Consider the following 26,011-nt stretch of genomic DNA (forward strand, 5'->3'; position numbering starts at 1 on the left):
CATCTTTGAAAAGGAAAAGGCACAACACTTACTGGCCATTAAAAACAACTTGTTTTATTTAAGCGAAGTAAAAAAAAAAGCTTGATGTTTCGGTCATCAACGGCCTTCATCAGAACCAGATGAAGGCCATTGAGGGACGAAATGTCAAGCTTTATTAACTTTGCTTGAAGTGGAACTGACAGCGTTTTAACTTTTTATTTTTTTATTTAACCTTTATTTAACTAGGCAAGTCAGTTAAGAACAAATTCTTATTTTACAATGACGGCCTACCCCAGCCAAACCCTCCCCTAACCCGGACGACGCTGGGCCAATTGTGAGCCGCCCTATGGGACGGCCGGTTGTGATACAGCCCGGGATCGAACCAGGGTCTGTAGTGACGCCTCTAGCACTGAGATGCAGTGCCTTAGACCGCTGCACAACTCGGGAGCCTAATTTATGCTTCAAAACCAACTTTATAAGAGGTTTTAAAAATAGGTTATATTGACTCAAAATTCCATGACGTACAGTAAGGCATTGTTGGCAGAATAGATGGACGCATTTCAATGAATGATTAATATAATTCACCAATACATTTCTTGGTAGTTAAAAAAATATTGCTATCAGGTTGTAAATCACAGCTGGGCTGGAACATTGTTTGCTGCCTGCATCCATTCTGGATGCACTGTTTCAGTTTCAATGACTCAATATGTTGAACAAAAATGGATGACTTGTAACTAAGGCCAGGAATGTCAATACAATCAAACTAGCAAGGGCAATGATCACAAGTCTGTCATAACGTGGCTAATAGGCTAGCGCACATGTGTCAAACACAAGGCTGGCCGGCCGAATAGGACACACAAGCGAGTATAAATGAGTCAACATTTAAGTCATTTACTTTATGAAATTACAGCCTGATGTGCTCGCATCGGTGTATTCAACTTCAATTGCGCTGCTTTCGTGTGTCCCGCAGAGGAGGGAAAATGTACAGACACATTCCACAGTCCTAGCTAGGCTACTAAAATGTTGCAGTCTGGCTTCGGTTTTTAAAGCTTGACAATGAACAACCAAAAAACTAAACCTGCAACAAAACAACATGCAAGGAGAAACATGTAGGACTACTAAAGCAACATTAGAGCAGTAGTCTAGGTTGGCTACTCAACTACAAAAAAAATGAGTACACCATACTGCATTAAACCGCACAAGTGATCCGTGATATACAGATTGTTAAACAACCATCATTGGCCACTTTAATAAATGGAACACTAGTCACTTTAATAATGGCACTTTAAGAATATTTACATATCTCGCATTACTTATCTCATATGTATATACTGTATACTGTATAGTACACTATCTATTCTATACTATCTGTTGCATCTTAGCTGCTCTGTCACTACTCATCCATATATTTTATATTTATATATTCTCATCCCATTCCTTTACTAGATTGTGTGTATTAGGTTTTTTTGTGGAATTGTTAGATATTACCTGTTAGATACTGCTGCACTGTCAGATCTAGAAGCATAAGCATTTTGCTACACTCGCAATAACATCTGCTAAACATGTGTATGTGACCAATACCATTTGATTTGTTTTGTAGTGCAGAAAAAGGTAAAATATGTTTTAATGGTACAACAACCAATAGCTATTTGGAGTTACTAAATACTTCTGATCAGGGTCACAGCATATTATGCACATTTGCAAGCATAGCAGCAAGGCTGGACAAATAGTATATCTTATTTTGTTTTAATATGTTAAAATGCTATACACAGAATCCTATGTAGGCGGACATTATAAAGGGCTATATTTTTTCTAACAGAACAATGGACAGTTTGTGTCACAGTTGAGTGTTATTTTGTAAAAACAAATAGGCTATGTCTGGCCTCGATGTGTTTTTTTAATATGGCCCGTGCTCTGATTGAGTTTGACACCCCTGGGCTAGCGTATCTATTTATTTAGCATGCTAAAAACACAGAGCCTAATGTTAGCTAGCTAGCTGCTGAGAGCGAATGTTAGCTAGCTAGCTGCTGGGAGGATATCATAATGTCATTGGAGGAGTGGGTGAGTGACCACGTTTTTTCCCTCATATAGTTTTTTGGTGGCTACAGCTAAAGATGCAGGTGTGATTTGGTTAGTTAGCAAGAAATGTGAATCTCTTTCCTAGCTCGCTAGCTATGCTGAACTTGAACGACTTATCCACAGTTAGCATATCTCTTAGTTGTCAATCAAATGTGTTTGGCATTGATCAAATGTGCGGGCAGGCAAGCAAGTTCCCATTCAGTTGTCAAAACGTGGGTTGGTACAAGCATTTATCAGTGCAATTTTGACGGCCAACTAGCTGAAAAAGTTTGAGAGGGTTTATCAAATGTTCCCTCGTTGGATTTTTAGCTAATCTCAGTCTGGATAGCCTTAGTTGTTGATCTTTTTGATGTGATTAGGCAACTGAGGGAGAGAGCCTACCTTTTCATGATTGTTTGAACAATAGGACTGTGAAGTTCCCAAATGTTTCCCGTGGTATTTACATATTTGCAGAAATCCATTCAGGTGGCTTTTGACGAATGCTTTCTAAAGTTGTGCTGTTGCTACTGCCTGTAAAAACACAGTCCAGTTTAAAGTGAATGATGTCAGGCCTGTGTGGCAAATGGCTTATTAGCATATCGGCCTACTGTAGCTCTGATTGGCTATGGCACTGGTCTGCATAGACTCTGGTCCTGGACAAGATGGATCTTTTTATAAAATGTTAATTAGTGAAGTTTCTATTAATTGTCCAAAAGCACGGCCGCTTACCCACTGTATATTGCTACAGAATTTTCACAAATGCCTTACTCTACGTCATTCCCAAACATTCTATGAATTTTCTGACAAGTGCTGGCTTGTCAGAAAATGTAAAACAAGGTAATCTTTCTGGGGGTGTATATGAACAGATTTGAATAAGATTTAATGTTGCTAAAACGTTGTCACTTCCACTTTAAATAAAACTATGAGTTTTTAAAGGTGAGTGAGTGTTGCTCCTTTTCATAATCTATTTCTTTGGTCGCACCTCGACTCACATTGGTTGAGCGCCCTCCACTTCTTTCCCGCCCAAATCATCTTAAACAGTGGTCACCAAGCGGTTGATCGATCTCAAAGGCATTCCTAGTTGATCACCAAACATTTCTGTAAAAAACCCAACGATAAAGCCTTGCGTTCTTATTTTTCTTTATTTGTTTTGCGCTGTTGATGGTAGGTGCACTTGATTAAGCAGCCCTAGTGCTGTTGGTGGTAGGTGCACTTGATTAAGCAGCCCTAGAGCTGTTGATGGTAGGTGCACTTGATTAAGCAGCCCTAGAGCTGTTGGTGGTAGGTGCACTTGATTAAGCAGCCCTAGTGCTGTTGGTGGTAGGTGCACTTGATTAAGCAGCCCTAGCGCTGTTGGTGGTAGGTGCACTTGATTAAGCAGCCCTAGTGCTGTTGGTGGTAGGTGCACTTGATTAAGCAGCCCTAGTGCTGTTGATGGTAGGTGCACTTGATTAAGCAGTCCTAGAGCTGTTGGTGGTAGGTGCACTTGATTAAGCAGCCCTAGTGCTGTTGGTGGTAGGTGCACTTGATTAAGCAGCCCTAGAGCTGTTGGTGGTAGGTGCACTTGATTAAGCAGCCCTAGTGCTGTTGGTGGTAGGTGCACTTGATTAAGCAGCCCTAGTTCTGTTGGTGGTTGGTGCACTTGATTAAGCAGCCCTAGCGCTGTTGGTGGTAGGTGCACTTGATTAAGCAGCCCTAGCGCCGGGAATGCAAAGTGTTCCCATTTTGAACTATTTCATATGTCTGAAGCTAGAACTCTGCCTATCCGGCAGGCCCAGAGAGCAAATCAAAGTGCACTTATAGGCCTACCACTAGACAATAAGATAGCTTAGATCACCGTGACTACACAGTTTCCTAGCGCCATAGACCACTTGTAAAACTCATTCCACGGAGGGCCGAGTGTCTGCAGGTTTTTGCTCCTCCCTTGTACTTGATTGATGAATTAAGGTCACTAATTAGTAAGGAACTCCCCTCACCTGGTTGTCTAGGTCTTAATTGAAAGGAAAAACCAAAAACCTGCAGACACTAGGCCCTCCATGGAATGAGTTTGACACCCCTATCATAGACTGTATAAATAATCCTAGAATGCACAGCAAAGTGATCATTTAAGATTTCAAAACCATGACTAGAGAGAGACTAAACAAATACAGCAAAGAGCTGTTGTTTTTAAGTAAGTTCATGTTTAAGTTGTTATTCAGCACTGTCAACACCTTGGTCAACACTTTTATAAACCATAAAATGCACTTTCTCCCTACTTACACTCACACTGGCTGCCAGGCTGCAAGAACCAGTATAGCAGTGTTTCAATAAGCTTGCGTTATTATTTGCGGGTGGTGTCTTTTTTTTTAAATCAAGGAATATTTACCTTTCTCTGACCATAGGAGTATCAGTCCAGTACAAAAAAAGTGAATTATTATGCTCACTCTGCTGTGCCTCACAAGTAATACAACAAATGATCTATTACAAGTGTGATCAAACAGGCAAAACGTCAGTATAGAGACAAAGTGGAGTTGCAATTCAACGGCTCATACACGAGACGTATGTGGCAGGGTCTACGGACAATCACGGACTACAAAAGGAAAACCAGCCACGTCGCGGACACCGATGTCTTGCTTCCGGACAAGCTAAACACGTTCTTTGCCCGCTTTGAGGATAACACAGTGCCACCGACAAGGCCCGCTACCAAGGACTGTGGGCTCTCCTTCTCTGTGGCTGACGTGAGTAAGACATTTAAATGTGTTAACCCTCGCAAGGCTGCCTGTCTAGACGGCATCGCTAGCTGCATCCTCAGAGCATGAGCAGACCAGCTGGCTGGTGTTTTTACGGACATATTCAATCGCTCCCTATCCCAGTCTGCTGTCACCAAATGTTTCAAGATGGCCACCATTGTTCCTGTACCCAAGAATTCAAAGGTAACTGAACTAAATGACTATTGCCCCGTAGCACTCACTTCTGTCATCATGAAATGCTTTGAGAGACTATTCAAGGATCATATCACCTTACCTGCCACCCTAGACCCACTTCAATTCGCTTAAAGCCCCAATAGGTCCAAAGACAATGTAATCGCCATCACACTGCACACTGCCCTATCCCATCTGGACAAGAAGAATACCTATGTAAGAATGCTGTTCATTGACTATAGCTCACCATTCAACACCATAGTACCCTCCAAGCTCATCATAAAGCTCGAGGGCCTGGGTCTGGACCACGCCCCGTGCAATTGGGTCCTGGACTTCCTGACGGACCGCCCCCAGGTGGTGAAGGTAGGAAACAATTCCTCCACTTCGCTGATCTTCAACACTGGGGCCCCACAAGGGTGTGTGCTCAGCCCCCTGCTGTACTTCCTGTTCACCCATGACTGTGTGGCCAAGCACGCCTCCAACTCAATCATCAAGATTGCAGATGACACAGCAGTAGTAGGCTTGATTACCAACAACAGCGAGACAGCCTATAGGGAGGAGGTGAGCGCTCTGGGAGTGTGGTGCCAGGAAAACAACCTCTCACTCAACGTTGACAAAACAAAGGAGATGATCGTGGACTTCAGGAAACAGCAGCGGGAGCACCCCCCTATCCACATCAACGGGACAGCAGTGGAGAAGGTGGAAAGTTCCATGGTGTACACATCACGGACAAACTGAAATGGTCCACCCACACAGACAGTGTGGTGAAGAACCTCAGGAGGCTGAAGAAATTTGGCTTGTCACCTAAACTACTCACAAACCTTTACAGATGCACAATTGAGAGCATCCTGTCGGGCTGTATCACCGCCTGGTACGGGAACTGCACCGCCCACAACCGCAGGGCTCTCCAGAGGATGGTGCAGTCTGCACAACACATCACCGGGTGCAAACTACCTGCCCTCCAAGAAACCTACAGCACCCGATGTCACAGGAAGTACAAAAAGATCATCAAGGACATCAACCATCAGATCCATGGCCTGTTCACCCCGCTATCATCCAGAAGGCGAGGTCAGTACAGGTGCATCAAAGCTGGGACCAAGAGACTGGAAAACAGCTTCTATCTCAAGGCCATCAGACTGTTAAACAGCCATCACTAGCACAGAGAGGCTGCTGCCTAAATACATAGACTTGAAACCATTGGCCACTTTAATAAATGGAACACTATTCACTTTAATAATGTCACTTTAATAATGTTAACATATCTTGCAATACTCATCTCATATGTATATACTGTATTCTATACTATTGTATCTTAGTCTATGCCGCTCTGACATTGCTCGTCCAAATATTTTTATATTCTTAATTCCATTCCTTTACTTAGATTTGTGTGTAATATGTTGTGTAATTGTTAGATATTACTTGTTAGATACTACTGCACTGTCGGAACTAGAAGCTCAAGCATTTCGCTACACCCGCAATAACATCTGCTAAACATGTGTATGTGACCAATAACATTTGATTTGATGTACCAACAATCTTGAAATATCATTTCAAAATGGTCTGGAACAACAACATTGGCAGGGCAATTCAAGCAAAGCCAACATGCAGTGATTATGTATTAGGCCTATAGCCTAGTGCACAAACCTCATTGTTATAGAACAGTTTTTAATTGGTTAATGTTTCATAGGCTTACGTTTTTTAGGTCATGTTTTTAAAAAATCTGAGCGGTAGATCTCAGATTGTATTTTGACCCAGAAAGTTATCACTTATATAAAGGTGTCTGAAATTGATTGTGTAACTCCATGAAGATTTGTGCAGGAAATGTAAAACATGCTAATTCTGGGGGATATTAATAATTAATTTGTAAGGGGGGTAGCTTTTGTGGGGTTGTGTTAATGTTGAATGAGAAACTCATGACTCAGGCTCATGTGAAAAGCTGTAGGACCACACCGGCAAAAACACACAATAGGTCAAAGGTCAAAAGTCAGGTCAACTCACCAGCTGGTCACCCTCGTCCTCGTGGAAGAGCAGCGGCTGTTTGAGCGGGCGCCGCACATAGGTGTGTGTGGTGGTGCCCTGGAAGTAGGTGGCGGCAAACTTAGAGAACTTGTACTCCGACAGGTCTTCTTCCTCATCGTCAGGCAGAGGGAGAGCCTCGTCCAAGTCCTCCTCCTCCCCCTCGGCCCGCGGAGCCACCTCCAGGTCCTATAACACACCCATGTAAGCAGGCACAGAGACACAGAGGCATGCACGGGGGGAGGGAAGCAGGCACAGAGGCACAGAGGCATGCACGGGGGGAGGGAAGCAGGCACAGAGACACAGTGGCATGCACAGAGGGAGGGAAGCAGGCACAGAGACACAGAGGCATGCATGGAGGCAGGCAGACAGGCAGGTGCACCCACCCACGCACACACACAGACATAGCCTATACACCAAGGCACACACACACACACACACACACACCTTACATCTACAACCCTACTCACCTCGAAGCCGGCCGGCCCCTGTCCCTCCAGGTTTGGCAGTGCCCCTGTGTTCCCCAGGAAGCCAAACATCTGGTCCACCATGTCTGAGTGGTCCACTGGCTGCTGCCTCTCCCGCTCCACCTGTTGGGTTGAGGTTGAGTTATTAACACAAACAATGGACAATATCAAACATATAACACAAGGTAGCTCCAGTATGTGTAGCCTGGTCCCTGATTGACCTGTGTGTGCTGTCTTGCCACATCGCTGGTCATTGTCACATTACAGTCCATTTTGGCTCATTGACACCAATGCATGAATAAGTGAACATTTGTCTAAAGTAGAAGTTAAGATTCACCTCTAGGTAACCAATTAGCTGCTTCAGATACCTGTTCCACCAGCTCCTTCTTCCGTCGTGCCTCCTCCCGTGCCTCCTTCTCCCTCTGCTCCTCCTGACGGGTCAGCTCGGCCAGGCGCTCCTGGTGACTCCTCTCGGCTTCAGCCCGCGCCCGCCGCGCCGTCATCTGATTCATCAGGCGCTCCTCCTCAGCCAGACGCTGGCCCTCCGCCTCTTGACGCCGCCGGTGCTGAGAAAGGGGCAAGAGTTGTTTAATTACTTACAAAATCTCTTAAATGTATTTAAATATTCCTAGATGTCAAAGTAATGTAACAGGAAGTTAACAGGTAACAAAATATTCAGTAAATTGAAAAAGCAGAAGCAAAGGAGCTTAGATAAAATAGCCTTGAGTCCATGAAAGTACAATAACCTAAAGATATCTGTGTGTTTTCAGTCACTGAGTTTCTGCTCTGTTACACTACAGGACATACAGTATGAGTCTTATATTTTGCCCCTCCTGCCTTACTTTAGCCCTGTTGATTTGCTGTGTGTGTGTCTACCTCTGTGTGTATGAGTATGCATTTAAGTAGTGTAATATCTTACCTCTGCCCTGAGTCTCTGGGTAACCCTCCGCGCTATCATACCCCGGGCATACGCCTGGATGGTGATCACCGCATGCAGCTGCCGCCAAAAGGACCGCCTCACCATGAAACCACGGCAACGGGCCTGTATTTGGGTGACGCGCGTTTTGGCCAATCGGTAGGTGACAAAGAGTTTCCTTGACCTATAGAGGGCTTGGAGGCGCAGGAAGCCCACCCTCATCTGGATAGGAGACACCAAACACCAATATAACACAAATATAGAGTTCTAACAACATAACTACACCAATATAACACAACAATAACATTATAGCAACCATAACTACAACCCATAACTCAGTAACCATGGGACATGCTTTTAAGGAACGTCCAATGAGGGAATGAATGTCATTCCTGGCCAGGGATACGTCCAAGTGAACCGTCCAGGAAATGGATGATTGTGAAATGTCAGTAACCATGGAGATAGAGGAACTCACTGCACTGTAGTCCTTCCTGCACCGATAGCCACGCCATGTCTTCTGAATGAGTGTCACTGACCTCCTCACCCTCAGGAAGTTAGTCCTGGAAAACACACAGGGGGAGAGAGGGAGAGATGCATATAAAAACATATGATAGCATTCTGTAGTGCTCAACCACAACATACAGTATGTGCATTAACATGTCCAGTCAATTCAACGGCAGTATCCGAATTAGAACTATTAGGAAGAAAGTAAATTTAAAAAAGTCCATAAAATATGGATAAACAAAATAAAGTTATCAATTTGAAGAGGATCCTTCACTGCCCCTCTGCTCTCCACCCCCACCGCCTGTCCCCTCTCCTCCTCCTCACTCTCCCTTCCTTCATTGTTCCCTTCTTCTCCTCCTCCCTCACTGCCCCTCCTCTGCTCTCCACCCCCACCGCCTGTCCCCTCTCCTCCTCCTCACCCTCCCTTCCTCCATTGTTCCCTTCTTCTCCTCCTCCCTCACTCCCCGCCTCTGTCCTTTCTCCCTTGTCCCCCACTCCCCCTCCTCACCCTCCCTTCCTCCATTGTTCCCTTCTTCTCCTCCTCCCTCACTCCCCGCCTCTGTCCTTTCTCCCTTGTCCCCCTCTCCTCCTCCTCCCTCCTCCTCTCCCCCTGTCTCTCTATACCCTTCACTCTCAACCCTCCCCTCTCTCCCCTTCTTCCTCACCTCTCCTTCATTCCTCTTACAGCCTTTTGAATAAGGATGACCTTGTCGGTGATGGCCTTGTCCCTCTCTATCTCCAGCTGCATGTCATGGTGGTCCTGAAATGGAGAGGGAGGGGAGGAGCGACATAGAGAGAGAGAGAGAGGATGGGGGGAGAGGCGAGAGAGAGAGCATTGTTTTATTGTAGTATGTCATTTGTGTAATAATGTAGGTGAAAATATGTTGTTTATCAACCAGATAAGCATGTCGATTTGCAATCTATAAAATCCAGACACCTTGAGAAAGATCTTGGTCTTCCCAATCTGCCAGTCATCATCTCGTCCAAGAACTGCCTCCACTATCTTCTGACAAGTCCCTCTCAGGTCCTCCTATGAGAAAACAGCAGGGGATGAATGATACCTCTCTCAACCAATAGCCATCCTGAAGTAGAGTAACAGAACATAGTAATATCATTTTCTTATTGGACAAGTCCAGGAGGCCCTCCCTGTTTCAGTCTGGTTTCTTTCGTTTGGTGCCTAATGAACAGGGTCCAGCTCTGCTCACCTGTCTGTTTGCAGGTTTGACTCCGGGCATGAGAACGCGGTAGCGGTCTACAAACTCTCCGAAGGTGTATCTGATGGGGTAACCGGCGCGCCTGATACGAATGGTCTCCATCATCCCAGAGTACCTCAGCTGACGCACACACAGCTCCCTGTCAAACAGCTAGATGGACAGACAGTCAGACGGACAGAGTTAACAAAGTGAACAGCCAGCCGTAAGAGAATGGTAAACGAACATCGTGACACACACAAGCATGGATGCGAACACGCACACAAACACACACACAAACACACAGATACACAGGCATGTGCACACACACAGGCAGGTACACACGTGCACACACACACAAACACACAATATTTCATGCTAGTATGTTCCTCAGGTTTGACTCACCATGGGTTTCTTGAGCTCGTTGGGTTTGATGCAGCGGACGAAGAAAGGCTGACACGCATTGAGGGTTCTCATCAGCAGCTCCAGAGAACGCTTGAACTGGCTGCTCAGAGTAGGGGAACGCTTCCTGGTCTCCACACCCTGCCAAAACACATACGAACACGCACACACACACACACATTTACAGTACCAGTCAAAAGTTTGGACACACCTACTCATTCAAGGTTTTTCTTTATTTGTACTATTTTCTAAATTGTAGAATAATAGTGAAGATATCAAAACTATGAAATAACACATGGAATCATGTAGTAACCAAAAAAAACGAATCAAAATATATTTTATATTTGAGATTCTTCAAAGTAGCCTCCTTTGCCTTGATGAAAGCTTTGCACACTCTTGGCATTCTCTCAACCAGCTTCATGATGAATGCTTTTCCAACAGTCTTGAAGGAGTTCCCACATATGCTGAGTACTTGTTGGCTGCTTTTCCTTCACTCTGCGGTCCAAATCATCCCAAACCATCAGGTCATCTACTTCAGCACTCCATCACTCTCCTTCTTGTTCAAATAGCCCTTACACAGCCTGGAGGTGTGTTTTGGTTCATTGTCCTGTTGAAAAACAAATTATAGTCCCACTAAGCGCAAGCCAGAGGGGATGGCGTATTGCTGCAGAATGCTGTGGTAGCCATGCTGGTTAAGTGTGCCTTGAATTCTAAATAAATCACTGACAGTGTCACCAGCAAAGCACCCCGACACCATCACACCTCCTCCTCCTGTCACTCCCTGATCTGTTTCACCTTTCTTTGTGCTTGTCTCCACCTCCCCTCCAGGTGTCACCCATCTTCCCCATTATCCCCGATGCATTTATACCTGTGTTCTCTGTTTGTCTGTTGCCAGTTCGTCTTGTCTCTTCAAGCCTACCAGCGGTTTTTCCCTTACTCCTGTTTCTTGTTAGTTCCTGTTTTCAAGTTCTCACTTTTTTTTTTCTTCCATTCTTCCTGCCCTGACCCTGAGTCTGCCTGCCGTGTTGTACTTTTCGGACTCTGCCGTGGATTACTGACCTCTGCCTGCCCTTGACCTGTCGTTTACCTACCCCCTGTTTCGTAAATAAACATTTGTTATTTCGAACTGTGTGCAACTGGGTCTTTTCCTGAGGTCTGATACCGCCATGCTCCATGGTGGGAACCACACATGCAAAGATCATCCGATCACCTACTCTGCGTCTCACAAAGACACGGCGGTTGGAACCAAAAATCTCAAATTTGGACTCATCAGTCCAAAGGACAGATTTCCACCGGTCTAATGTTCATTGCTCGTGTTTCTTGGCCCAAGCAAGTCTCTTCTCATTATTGGTGTCCTTTTGTTTCTTTGCAGCAATTTGACCATGAAGGCCTGATTCACACAGTCTCCTCTGAACAGTTGATGTTGAGATGTGTCTGTTACTTGAACTCTGGAAATAATTTATTTGGGCTGCAATCTGAGATGCAGGTAACTCTAAAGAACATATCCTCTGCAGCAGAGGTAACTCTGGGTCTTCCTTTCCTGTGGCGGTCCCCATGAAAGCCAGTTTCATCATAGTGCTTGATGGTTATTGCGACTCCACTTGAAGAAAAATTCAAATTTCTTGAAGTTTTCCGCATTGACTGACCTTCATGTTTTAAAGTAACGATGGACTGTCGTTTCTTTTTGCTTATTTGAGCTGTTCTTGCCATAATATGGACTTGGTCTTTTACCAAATAGGGATATCTTCTGTATACCAACCCTACCTTGTCACAACACAACTGATTGGCTCAAACGCATTAAGAAGGAAAGAAATTCCACAAATTAACTTTTAACAAGGCACACCTGTTAATTGAAATGTATTCTAGGTGACTACCTCATGCAGCTGGCTGAGAGAATGCCAAGAGTGTGCAAAGCTGTCATCAAGGCAAAGAGTGGCTACTTTGAAGAATCTCAAATATAAAATATATTTTGATTTGTTTAACACTTTTTTTGGTTACTACATGATTCCATATGAGTTATTTCATGTCTTCACTATTATTCTACAATGTAGAAAATAGTAAAAATAAAGAAAAACCCTTGAATGAGTACTGTATACAGTATAGCATACATTTAAGTGAACATTTTACAGCAGGGAATCCTACAGATTGTTTAAATGTAGGTGTAAACTCTAAACACCACTTTAAATAACAGTGTTTCTCAAATAGTCGGTCAGGACCCCCTGGCGGGTTGTGGTCAGTTCATGCTTGGTCGCAGTGTCAAATGATGTGGCCACAGGATAAAATATTTGAGAATCACTGTTTTAATATTAGTATCACTGGGGTGAAGACTGAAAAGAAAGAGGGACCGAAAGGTTTGAGTTCCACAGAGGATGGATGGATGGAGGGGGTTTTGGGGTAAGCACAAGCTACACAAGGTTTGACATTGGTGGCAGCAGTGGGATCTGGGTTTTACCACAGTAGGAATGGCCGTTGTTTACCTTCGGAGGAGGAGTGGTGGGCGGCAGATAGCCACAAAGAAACTGTGGCCAGACAGAACCATAGAACACAACCACAAACAGAGAAATGGAGAGAATGACAGAGGAAGATTGAGAGACGAAGAGAAGGGAGTGGTGGTATTAGCCATGCCTAATGCTACAGTATGTGAAAGAAGAATAGCAAAGAAGAGTAAGAATCGAGAGTGATCGCTTGATGACATCATCACTGGGAAACAGGAAGCCCCTGACTATGGGCCACAAAAGATGTCATAACCATAGAGAAAGAAGTGAGTAGACTTATAAAATGGCCACCAGTCTAACCACTACAGACCCATTGACTTGACTGGGGAGGCACATTCTAGTTATTGTATTCTATGGTCGAAACCTTGTCTGGAATTCCACCATTTGCTTTCATGGCCTATTCTTAGCCTTTCTCCCTCTTGCTTAGTGGACACAGCCTGGCGGAGTGAGTGGGGAAAATACATTCATCATTACATCATCACTATGCGACCACCAGACACGTTATCTCTCACCATGGCGACATCAGCCTGGAAGATCTGCTTGATGAACTTGTTCTTGGAGGAGTGTACGAGCTGGATGATGTCAGTATGGAGGCTGTCACGATTCTTCTCCAAGAAGCCTGAAACAACACTGGAGTCAGTAATTCCAAAACAATTCCAAAACAACCCCTAGCCCGACCCCTTACCTATGCAATTGTGGAGAAACTGTACATGGAGTCTATTGGAGGGGGAGCTATTACCACATTGCTTAAACCTGGCATATCTTTTCTATGGTGTAGGGGCTAGGGGTTACACCTGGCATATCCTTTCTGTGGTGTAGGGGCTAGGGGTTACACCTGGCATATCCTTTCTATGGTGTAGGGGCTAGGGGTTACACCTGGAAGATCCTTTCTATGATGTAGGTGCTAGGGGTTACACCTGGCATATCCTTTCTATGGTGTAGGTGCTAGGGGTTACACCTGGCAGATCCTTTCTATGGTGTAGGTGCTAGGGGTTACACCTGGCAGATCCTTTCTATGGTGTAGGGGCTAGGGGTTACACCTGGCAGATCCTTTCTATGGTGTAGGTGCTAGGGGTTACACCTGGCAGATCCTTTCTATGGTGTAGGGGCTAGGGGTTACACCCGACAGATCCTTTCTGTGGTATAGGGGCTAGGGGTTACACCTGACAGATCCTTTCTGTGGTGTAGGGGCTAGGGGTTACACCTGACAGATCCTTTCTATGGTATAGGGGCTAGGGGTTACACCTGACAGATCCTTTCTATGGTGTAGGGGCTAGGGGTTACACCCGACAGATCCTTTCTGTGGTGTAGGGGCTAGGGGTTACACCTGACAGATCCTTTCTATGGTATAGGGGCTAGGGGTTACACCTGACAGATCCTTTCTGTGGTGTAGGGGCTAGGGGTTACACCTGACAGATCCTTTCTATGGTACTAGCCCGGCGCCCTAGCGGGGTTACACCTGACAGATCCTTTCTATGGTGTAGGTGCTAGGGGTTACACCTGGCATATCCTTTCTGTGGTATAGGTGCTAGGGGTTACACCTGGCATATCCTTTCTATGGTGTAGGTGCTAGGGGTTACACCTGACAGATCCTTTCTGTGGTGTAGGGGCTAGGGGTTACACCTGACAGATCCTTTCTATGGTATAGGGGCTAGGGGTTACACCTGACAGATCCTTTCTATGGTGTAGGGGCTAGGGGTTACACCTGACAGATCCTTTCTATGGTGTAGGGGCTAGGGGTTACACCTGACAGATCCTTTCTGTGGTGTAGGTGCTAGGGGTTACACCTGACAGATCCTTTCTGTGGTGTAGGGGCTAGGGGTTACACCTGACAGATCCTTTCTGTGGTGTAGGGGCTAGGGGTTACACCCGACAGATCCTTTCTATGGTATAGGGGCTAGGGGTTACACCTGACAGATCCTTTCTGTGGTGTAGGGGCTAGGGGTTACACCTGGCATATCCTTTCTGTGGTGTAGGGGCTAGGGGTTACACCTGACAGATCCTTTCTATGGTGTAGGGGCTAGGGGTTACACCCGACAGATCCTTTCTATGGTATAGGGGCTAGGGGTTACACCTGACAGATCCTTTCTGTGGTGTAGGGGCTAGGGGTTACACCTGACAGATCCTTTCTGTGGTGTAGGGGCTAGGGCTTGATTTGATATTGAGCATTTGACCAACTTGCTGGAGTTCAATAGTTTTTCTTCTGACCATGAACCAACCAGATCCTACTACATGGAGCATTGGTGACATTCTTATGTGATTGCAATGACTTAGAGGTATACATGTAAGCATTGGGTTGAGTATGAAGCCAATGCCTTAGAATAGGCCTACCTCTGGTCTCGTAGTGGACCACCCCAGCAAAGTGCTGGATGCCAAACTGGGTCATGTAGGTGTTCTTAGGAGGGTGGTAGTTGGTGTTGAGTTTGTGCTGAGAGTTGATTTTATACAACATGGTGGCGTCTGTTCCCTGAGAGACACAAACAGAGAAAAAACATTTAAGCTGCGTCTGAAATTATAACCTCTTCCCTATGTGGTCCTATGTAGTTCAGTTGGAAGAGCATTGCGCTTGCAACATCAGGATAGTGGGTTCGATTCCCGGGACCACCCGTATGTAAAATGTATGCATGTATGCTGCTTTGCATGTAAGCTGCTTTGGATAAAAGTGATTGGTAAATGGTATATATTATATTATTAGGGTGCTAAGGATTAGGGTGCTATCTCGGACGCACCCTTAAAGTTTGTGACCACAAACAAATACAATTCAATAGCACTTTATAACCCATTCAAAGGCAAAGTCATAATCAGGTTCCAATTTAAACGTTTAGTTGCACCGTGGTCTTGGTATGCAATACGGCAATTCTCTCTGCATGACTCCTAGTGATAATCTGTCACAAAATCGGTACCTTGTTACAGGGTTTAAAAAAAACTTTATAGTGCCTGTACCTGTCCACCCCCTCTTACAATACCTAAACTCAATATGCATATGAATTGACCGACAATGGTAAGATGCCATATTGGTACTGTACCTTGGGGAACTTGCTCTCCTCGTCTATGAGAGATATGATGTTCATGGGTTTATTGGCGATCATATCCAGGGCATCCTGGTTGTCGGTGAACTCGATATGTTGCCAGTTGATGTCTTCTAGGTTGTACTCCTCCTGCTCCAGCTTGAACACATGCCTCACAAAGAACTGCTGCAGGTTCTCATTGGCAAAGTTGATGCACAGCTGCTCAAAGCTTCAGGGAAGAAGGAACATAGTGAGTCATTCTGCAGCCAATTCATTTAGGGGTGTGTGTGTGTGTGTCCTCATTTTGATAGTAAAATGTGTCAGTGTGTGTGTGGTTCAAGTGTGTGTGAGGTTGTGTGTGATTCTCATTGGCAAAATTGATGCACAGCTTCTCAAAGCAACAGGGAAGGAATGTAGCCAGAGCCGGTCACTGGACAGCCAATCGAGTTCAGCTATACTGGTAAACCCTGCAGTGAGCATGTCAACCGCCAAATCAAATAAAGAGGCTGGTGCTATCGTCTGACTTCAGTCGGGTGCTTCAGGCTGGTGCTATCGTCTGACTTCAGTCGGGTGCTTCAGGCTGGTGCTATCGTCTGACTTCAGTCGGGCACATATTATTGTCATCCAAGTTTTCAACAGAGAATGGAAATCATAACAATGATTATGTCATGGTATGTCATGTCACGTTCAGTTCTAATGTACCCTAAATGGACAAGAAAGCTTTTAGACTTTAGAATTTGAAACAAATGACTACAACATCCCCAAAGCTTGGGTCAGTGAGAGGACCCACCTGTTGACAGTAAAGTTCTCAAAGCCGAAGATGTCGAGCAGGCCGATGGATCTCCTTACGATCTTACTCTCACAGGACGGAGGTCTAAAGATGGCCGCGTTGATCTTGTCCACGATCCACACAAACAGCCTCCCATAGATACCCTGGGACAGGAGGGACGATTTTCATTTACACTGTGTGTGTGTGTTGTTGTTGTTTTGTGTGTGTGTGTGTGTGTACACAAACAAGCTCCCGTAGATACTTAGGGAGAGACAGTTTTCATTAGACAACAGGGAACATTAACCTTCTGTGAAGGAACAGATTTATTAGTGTGTGTGAGAGTGTGTGTCTGTTCTCACTTTGATACTAAAATGTGTGCGTGTTCCATTGCATGCGTGTGTGTGAGGGTCCTGACCTTGACGAAGGCGTTCCTGACATCCAGGCCCTGTTCCATGCTGAGGGGAGTGGACACACTCTCGCCCCGGGTGATCAGGGTACGCGTGGTCAGACATGACATCACGTCCTTAGGGTCCACCTACACAACAATACAACAACACAACAACATACTGTAGTAGAGTACAACAATACAATACTCAAACACTGTGATGAACTCTACAGTACAAGCCCAGCACAGAGATGGTGTACAGGTAAGTTACTACTACCCACCTCCATCAAAGATGCAGCAGTGGACAGGTCTGGAGATCGCACCACCACACAGGCATCCAGGTTGTCATAGGTATGGGCTGTTGGAGTGTATGTGTTTGCAAGGGGGAGAAAAGGGGGAAAGCAAGTGAAGAGTTTTGTTCCAAAACACTATATCCACCACATCTGTATTTTTTCATCCCAAATGATTTGTTATGGGTACTTTCATGTTTGTGTAAAATATTACTGTTCTCAGATTTCTTATTTCTACATTTCAGATGTGTATTAAAATGGGTTTTGTTGTAAAATGCTATATATCCATTGTTTAGCTGGAATGGAATGTTCGTATCCTTTATATTGGACTGTGATATGTGGTTGTCTCACCTAGCTATTTTAAGATGAATGCACTTACTGTAAGTTGCTCTAGATAAGAGCATCTGCTAAACGACTAAAATGTAAATATTTTACATACGGATCTTATATTATTGTATAGATTCATAAAAAAATAAACACATTTTATTGATGACACAAATGTATCATTTGTACAGTTATTTATTACAAATGTAGTTATTTATCACATTTAGCTATGTAAAACCTAGCAGTACTACTCATTCATCTGTGAGTGAGGCGGATACATAGTGTTTTGCAACAAAACATGATTATTTGTCTCGCTGAATTGAAACCATCAAGTGATAGATTTTAAGATCCCCATGCCATGATTAGTTTGTGAAAAAACACCAATCTCTTTCATAATTTCTTTAAGCAATCTAATTTACCAACATTTCTGAAAATGGATATATAGCGTTTTAGAATGAAACCCTTCAAGTCAATTATGTAAGTCAATTATCCAAGTGCATTTATAACTTCTAACTCAATAGCTAACTTGTCAGTTTTGGAAGACTACCCCTCTGTAAACATGTAACCAAATTCAAGTGAGAACAAGACAGGGATTAACAACTTCCTCAAGGGTAATATCCCCTCACTTTTGCTGCTCCCACAAGTGATCTTTTATAACACTTTCAATATTTAAAAGATCACTTGTGGGAGCAGCAAACAGTGCATGAACATAAGCCTTTTTTTATATATAGCTGCCCAGCTCCTGTGTCGAGTTTGAAGGCATTGTATTGTGCGTCAACACTCTCTTTCCAAAATGGCCACCTCTGCCCACCCTCGTAGCGCAGGTTGCCCATGTGCAGGATGGCCGCCAGTAGTTTAGAGATCTCCCAGTTCTCTGTCTCTGTGAACATCAGCACCTTCATGGCCGACAGGATGCTGGAGTAATCCTTTAGGTCATCACGGCCATCACATTTTGTACATTTCCCCTGGAGAGGGACACACACATACACATACTGTATAGCCATTCATTATCTATACTGTATATCCATTCATTATCTATACTGTATAGCCGTTCATTATCTATACTGTATATCCATTCATTATCTATACTGTATAGCCGTTCATTATCTATACTGTATAGCCGTTCATTATCTATACTGTATATCCATTCATTATCTATACTGTATAGCCGTTCATTATTGCCCATGTGCAGGATGGCCGCCAGGAACTTGGAGATCTCCCAGTTCTCTGTCTCTGTGAACATCAGCACCTTCATGGCCGACAGGATGCTGGAGTAATCCTTTAGGTCATCACGGCCTATTGATATTGGTTATTGTACTGCAATATTGAGGGAGTTAGCACATGAGCATTTTGCTGCACCTTTTATACCTGCTGTAAACTGTGTACGTGACAAATAACATTGGATTTGATATATACTGTGAGTTATATAAATAAACTCATACACGCACACACACACACCGGTATACACATAAACAGTAGGAGCTAGACGCATGCACACACACCCCGCTCACACCCACTACTCACCATGGTGAGGTAGGAGTAGTCAGTGGCGAGGCCCAGGCCCAGCTTGGTCTTCAGCTCTGGGGCCATGCCCCGCAACATACAGTAGAAGATGTGGTAGTTCCTCTCATCCGCAGCCTGGAGAGGAGAATAACACAGCAGGGTCGAGTTCATAGGGTACAAAACGAAAGAAAACTGTCAAAATGGAAGAAAACTGTCAAAATGGGAAACTGTCTGCAAACTCGAGACTTCTCCAGTATGTACTGTTCTATTCCACTCTATAGCCCCTCCCCCTGGACCCCATAGCCCCTCCCTCTGGACCCTTACCTGTCTGCAAACCCTATAACCCCTCCCCCTGGACCCTTACCTGTCTGCAGACCCTATAGCCCCTCCCCCTGGATCCTTACCTGTCTGCAGACCCTATAGCCCCTCCCCCTGGATCCTTACCTGTCTGCAGACCCTATAGCCCCTCCCCCCTGGAACCTTACCTGTCTGCAGACCCTATAGCCCCTCCCCCCTGGATCCTTACCTGTCTGCAGACCCTATAGCCCCTCCCCCCTGGATCCTTACCTGTCTGCAGACCCTATAGCCCCTCCCCCCTGGATCCTTACCTGTCTGCAGACCCTATAGCCCCTCCCCCCTGGAACCTTACCTTTCTGCAGACCCTATAGCCCCTCCCCCCTGGACCCTTACCTGTCTGCAAACCCTATAGCCCCTCCCACCTGCAACCTTACCTGTCTGCAGACCCTATAGCCCCTCCCCCCTGGACCCTTACCTGTCTGCAAACCCTATAGCCCCTCCCACCTGCAACCTTACCTGTCTGCAGACCCTATAGCCCCTCCCCCCTGGACCCTTACCTGTCTGCAGACCCTATAGCCCCTCCCCCCTGGACCCTTACCTGTCTGCAAACCCTATAGCCCCTCCCACCTGCAACCTTACCTGTCTGCAGACCCTATAGCCCCTCCCCCCTGGACCCTTACCTGTCTGCAGACCCTATAGCCCCTCCCCCCTGGACCCTTACCTGTCTGCAAACCCTATAGCCACTCTCACCTGTAACCTTACCTGTCTGCAGACTCGGGATTTCTCCAGAAGATACTGTTCTATCTTTGCCCCCTCGATTGCACCTCTCTTGTTAAAGTGGATGTCGATGTATTTCCCAAAACGACTGGAGTTGTCATTCCGGATGGTCTTAGCGTTCCCGAACGCTGCATGGATGAAAGATTAAAGTCCAGACTTAGTGTAACAGATGCAGTTCAGTGAACAATGCTCACATGATGAATCACCTTGCCTGAGACCTGAAGAGTATTGTGGCATGCAGTATACCAGGGTTTCCAACCCTGGTCAGATAGTCACATTAGCTAAGAGAGACATAGCTAATACAGTCCACATGTAGAGTACACAGACGGAAACTTCAGAACGTGCAAATGAGGCTTTAGACATGGATAGGAGGCCCAATTGTTGTGTTATTTCCAGGTCAAACCAAGTGTTAATGCCAGCTTGGCATAGAAAGGTGAATGAATGCCCTGCCTGACTTAAGCTCTACACCAAATTGTCAGATCACTACTCATGGCCTGGAAGGTGTTTCCTTCACCCCTGTACTTGTTCCAGGGAAAGCACGCAAGTCATGAATCTGTCTTTCAAAGACTCTTTGAAGAATGCATCCCAAGTTCAGCTTTTCCTACACAGCTTCTGTGATTCTAGCCTACAAATCAGAAACAAACCCCAAACCTGCCCCTGAGGTAGCTTGGAGCGAGTGTACAGTATCTCTGCATTCTACACACCACATTTGCCTTCCCAAGTAACATGAGGACAAGTTGGCTAAGGCAGCGACAGACAGCAAGCCCCCTAGCTATTACATTTCATCAGTGCTGCTGAGTGGATATACTGTAGTTACTCTCACAAAATTCAATAGAATACTGGTATGGACATTGGCATCCATGGAAACATAACTACAAGACGGCCATCTTGGTCAGGAAATTTGTACAATTAAACTGGTTTGGAATTTGACCAAGATGGCTGCCATTAATAGCCCATTCTAGTGTCTCATCTCAATGTTGAGTCTGACCTTCCAGTATGGGGTTGGCCTCCAGGACCTGTTGCTCAATCCAGGAGTGTTGTCCACTGATGGCTGCCAGGAACTGCAGGATCAACTTGGTGCTCTCTGTCTTACCTGCCCCAGACTCACCACTGAGGAACACAGGAGGAGATGCAATACTTTATGTATAGAAGCAGGCATACACAGACAGACAGACAGACAGACAGACAGACAGACAGACAGACAGACAGACAGACAGACAGACAGACAGACAGACAGACAGACAGACAGACAGACAGACAGACAGACAGACAGACAGACAGACAGACAGACAGACAGACAGGCAGACAGACAGACAGACAGACAGACAGACAGACACGCATGCACGCACACACACCACACACATGTAAATACAGAAACTCAAACACATGTACACTTAAATAGAGAAACCCAAATGCGCACACACTCACACACTCTTGCACGCACGCATGGGCGCACGCACGCACACACGTACGCGCACACACACACACACACACACACACACACACACACACACACACACACTAACCTGATGATGCAGCACTGGTCCTTGTTGTTCCTCTGCATGTTGAAGTAGCAGTTGTCTGCTATGGCAAAGATGTGAGGTGGCATCTCCCCAATCTTCTTATTGGTGTACAGGCGGATCTGGTCTGGAGTGTAGATGGGCAGCAGCTGGTAAGGGTTTACCGCCACCAGAATCGACCCTGTGTAAGTCTGCAGGCAGAGGTCAAAGTCAAAAGTTGAAATGGTCAAGGTTCATGCCAAGATGAGGGCAACCATGTTCTCCCTGAGGATTTAGCGATAACTTGATTTGTCGCTAGTGATAGCATGATTTGTTGCTAGCGATAGCACAGTTTGTCACTTTCTTTCACTGGGATTGTGATTAGGCTAGTCACTAGGCTCGTGATCACTGAGATAATGTATTGTGATCCTGATGAAGATTGATCATTTAAATGTAGAACTACAAAATCATTGGAAGTTGAGATTGAAAATCCCCTTAATGTACATAATCTAGACATAATAATCAGTCATAATAACCCATGATTTGTTGTACTTCCAAGCCTGCAGGCCAAAGCTGTGCTGTGTTCTAAAGGTTCACGTGTGTTGAACATTTACGCTTCGATGGTCAAAGCACACGTAACAAGCTGGATCAAAGGTTAAGCACGAAGCAGAGCTCAGCCTTCAGCCTAGAAGAGATTATATATAGCCATTCATTCAGTGACAGCGAAGAAAAGGAAAGTAGTAGAAGTGCTAGCATTAATGTCATGGGCTAGCTTGATAGCGTGTTCCTTTTTAGCTTTAAAAAAAAGAAATAGGATAGAGCATGCTTGTCTCTGTAGTTTGTACTCACCCTTCCCCCACAATTTGTCTATACAGAGAGATAGGGAGGGGGATGAAGAGGGAGAGGAAAGAGGTATAAGGAAAAAGCACAAAACAGGCACAAGTTGATGAGGGACAAACTGGGGGGGGGGACATACAAGGGATAGGTCTCAATACTCTATAACAGCTTCCTTAACCACCAGTACCACATATATCACAACAGACTGAACATGTTTCCATCATGTGTCCTGCCAGAGCAGTGATACTGAGGAAAGGATATGAGGAGAAGAAGCTGGTTCAAACTATTGAACCACAGCCAGGCAGGGAAGATAAGGAACCAGTGGTGTTGGGGGGTTGTGGAGGCCAGGGGAACTAACACGCCAGTATAACCAAGAAAGTAAGTCAAATAACCCCACAGACAAGGAAAACCCTATAACAGTCCATCAACAACATGAGCTACATGTCACTAAACAAGGTCACTATGTTTCATAGAATATGTTCTAAACCATACTTCCTTGTAATTTGAAGGACTCATACGCTGTAAAATTATCAATGGTGGAAAAAGTATCCATTTGTCATACAATTGTAAAGATAGAAAATTACTCAAGTAAATTTAAAAGTCACCCAGTAAAATATTACTTGAGTAAAAGTCTAAAAGTATTTGGTTTTAAATATACTTAAGTATCAAAAGTAAAAGCATAAATCATTTCATATTTCTTATATTAGGCAAACCAGACGTCATGACTTTATATATATATATTTTTTTACGCACAGTCATGGGCATACTCAATTTACAAATGAAGCATTTGTGTTTAGTGAGTCCACCAGATCAGAGGCAACAGGGATGACCATGGATGTTCTCTTGATAAATTTGTGAATTCGACCATCTTCAAATATCAATAGTAAATTAAAGTACAGATACAAAAAAAACCGACTTAAGTAGTACTTTAAAGTATTTTTACATAAGTACTTTACACCACTGAAAATGATGGTCTTGTAGTGGTACCAAAGCGAGCAGCCAGTATTACAGGGGGGACTCACATAGATGACACGCTCGTTGTAGCGGATGAGCAAGTTCCGCAGGATGCCAGCCTCGTTGAGGTCTCCCAGGCGGATCATATCCTCCACACCGTGGATGGAGGTGGGGTGCATGGGCTTAATGTTGGTGGCATTCTGGGGCGAGATCCAGTGCTCCTGATGGGAGAACCGTTACAGTACAGTCACAGCCATTGAGGAACTATGGTGTCATAGGCTACTGTGCGTCCATGTGGGCTTGTTAGAGTAAGCTTAAGGCCCTGTTTGAATGCATCCTCCTTTCCTTCTTCCTTCCATTAAGTAATCACTGATAAAACATGAATGGATAGGTGTAGGCAAGTTTTCCATGGCATTGCTTTTACCAATAATGTCATGTCATGATTACTTCAAGGAAGGGAGGAAGGAAGGATGCATTTGAACAGGACCAAAGTCTTGTTCGTCAAAATCTCGTTAATGTCTCGTCGTCTTGTCAAAGTAGTGTCAACGTCCCGTCAACATCTCATCTTGTGTGGACTTACCCTCCCCTCGTCATCCAGCACCTGGATCTGTCCCGAGTCACAGAGCTTGAGCACGGCTCCCACCGGGACATCGAACTCCCGGCCCGTCTTAAGGTCCAACCAGACATAGTCCCCCTAGAAAGCAACCACAAACACAATCAGCAATCAGGAAGGAATTCTCAGGAAACTCCTTCAGCAAGTTAATGTGCTAGTGTTTTTTCAAGAGCTGCAGTGCCATACAAAGATTTTCTCAATAATGTTTCATTTTAACCTGTTAGGGCTAGGGGGCAGTATTGACACGGCTGGATAAAAAACATACCCGATTTAATCTGGTTACCACTCCTACCCAGTAACTAGAATATGCATATACTTATTATATATGGATAGAAAACACTCTAAAGTTTCTAAAACTGTTTGAATGGTGTCTGTGAGTATAACAGAACTCATTTGGCAGGCAAAACCCTGAGACATTTTCTGACAGGAAGTGGATACCTGATGTGTTGTATTACCTTTAAACCTATGCCATTGAAAAACACAGGGGCTGAGGAATATTTTGGCACTTCCTATTGCTTCCACTAGATGTCACCAGCCTTTACAAAGTGTTTTGAGTCTTCTGGAGGGAGATCTGACCGAACAAGAGCCATGGAACGATGATGGCCCATTAGACACCTGGCGCGCGAGTTCATGTTGGGTACCCTCGTTCCAATACGTTATAAAAGAGAATGCATTCGTCCACCTTGAATATTATTCATGTTCTGGTTAAAAAAGGCACTAATGATTTATGCTATACAACGTTTGACATGTTTGAACGAACGTAAATATATTTTTTCCCCTCGTTCATGAAGTGAAGTCCGGCTGGCTTAGATCATGTGCTAACAAGACGGAGATTTTTGGACATAAATGATGAGCTTTTTTGAACAAAACTACATTCGTTATGGACCTGTGATACCTGGAAGTGACATCTGATGAAGAGAATCAAAGGTAATGGATTATTTACATAGTATTTTCGATTTTAGATCTCCCCAACATGACGCCTAGTCTGTATCGCAACGCGTATTTTTCTGGGCGCAGTGCACAGATTATTGCAAAGTGTGATTTCCCAGTAAGGTTATTTTTAAATCTGGCAAGTTGATTGCGTTCAAGAGATGTAAATCTATAATTCTTTAAATGACAATATAATATTTTACCAATGTTTTCTAATTTTAATTATTTAATTTGTGGTGCTGACTTGACTGCCGGTTATTGGAGGGAAACGATTTCCTCAACATCAATGCCATAGTAAAACGCTGTTTTTGGATATAAATATGAACTTGATAGAACTAAAAATGCATGCATTGTCTAACATAATGTCCTAGGAGTGTCATCTGATGGAGATTGTAAAAGGTTAGTGCATCATTTTAGCTGGTTTTATGGTTTTGGTGACCCTGTCTTTGAATTGACAAAACATTACACACAACTCTTGTAAATGTACTGTCCTAACATACTCTAAATTTATGCTTTCGCCGTAAAACCTTTTTGAAATCGTAAAACGTGGTTAGATTAAGGAGATGTTTATCTTTCAAAGGGTGTAAAATAGTTGTATGTTTGAAAAATTTGAATTTTGACATTTATTTGGATTCAAATTTGCCGCTCTTGAAATGCACCTGCTGTTGATGGAGTGCACCACGGGTGGGACGCTTGCGTCCCACCTAGCCCATAGAGGTTAAGGGACCTTATTACAGTGTAATTCCATATGGAATGACCCTGTATCAAATGTTGTAATTCATTGTAATAATACATAGTTACACTGTAATAACAACATGTAACTGGAGGTAACTGCAGTCTAATTACAGAGGTGTAACAACAAATGCTTGTTACCATGCTTGTTAAAAATGTTAAAGTT

General features: G+C 44.4%; 1 protein-coding gene across 1 annotated transcript in view; it reads right to left on the bottom strand.

Moving 5' to 3' along the window:
- The window catches only part of LOC106603713 (unconventional myosin-VIIa), an 80,968-nt gene that overhangs the window by 24,221 nt on the left and 30,736 nt on the right, over positions 1–26,011 (bottom strand). Inside the window, exons 3-25 of the mRNA XM_014197732.3 lie at positions 24,151–24,264; positions 23,639–23,791; positions 22,629–22,646; positions 21,807–21,991; positions 21,269–21,390; positions 20,266–20,408; positions 19,228–19,341; positions 18,515–18,668; positions 17,371–17,447; positions 17,120–17,239; positions 16,726–16,868; positions 15,954–16,164; positions 15,259–15,394; positions 13,440–13,546; positions 10,436–10,573; positions 10,046–10,204; positions 9,778–9,870; positions 9,506–9,600; positions 8,812–8,896; positions 8,340–8,558; positions 7,789–7,986; positions 7,424–7,543; positions 6,936–7,142 (exon numbers count right to left, since the gene is read on the bottom strand). Of these exons, the coding sequence (XP_014053207.3) occupies positions 6,936–7,142; positions 7,424–7,543; positions 7,789–7,986; positions 8,340–8,558; positions 8,812–8,896; positions 9,506–9,600; positions 9,778–9,870; positions 10,046–10,204; positions 10,436–10,573; positions 13,440–13,546; positions 15,259–15,394; positions 15,954–16,164; positions 16,726–16,868; positions 17,120–17,239; positions 17,371–17,447; positions 18,515–18,668; positions 19,228–19,341; positions 20,266–20,408; positions 21,269–21,390; positions 21,807–21,991; positions 22,629–22,646; positions 23,639–23,791; positions 24,151–24,264 (3,111 nt within the window). The remainder of the gene's footprint in view (positions 1–6,935; positions 7,143–7,423; positions 7,544–7,788; positions 7,987–8,339; positions 8,559–8,811; positions 8,897–9,505; positions 9,601–9,777; positions 9,871–10,045; positions 10,205–10,435; positions 10,574–13,439; positions 13,547–15,258; positions 15,395–15,953; positions 16,165–16,725; positions 16,869–17,119; positions 17,240–17,370; positions 17,448–18,514; positions 18,669–19,227; positions 19,342–20,265; positions 20,409–21,268; positions 21,391–21,806; positions 21,992–22,628; positions 22,647–23,638; positions 23,792–24,150; positions 24,265–26,011) is intronic.

The sequence above is a fragment of the Salmo salar genome, chromosome 04, assembly GCF_965601325.2.
Source record: "Salmo salar chromosome 04, fSalSal1, whole genome shotgun sequence".
Taxonomy (NCBI): Eukaryota; Metazoa; Chordata; class Actinopteri; order Salmoniformes; family Salmonidae; genus Salmo; species Salmo salar.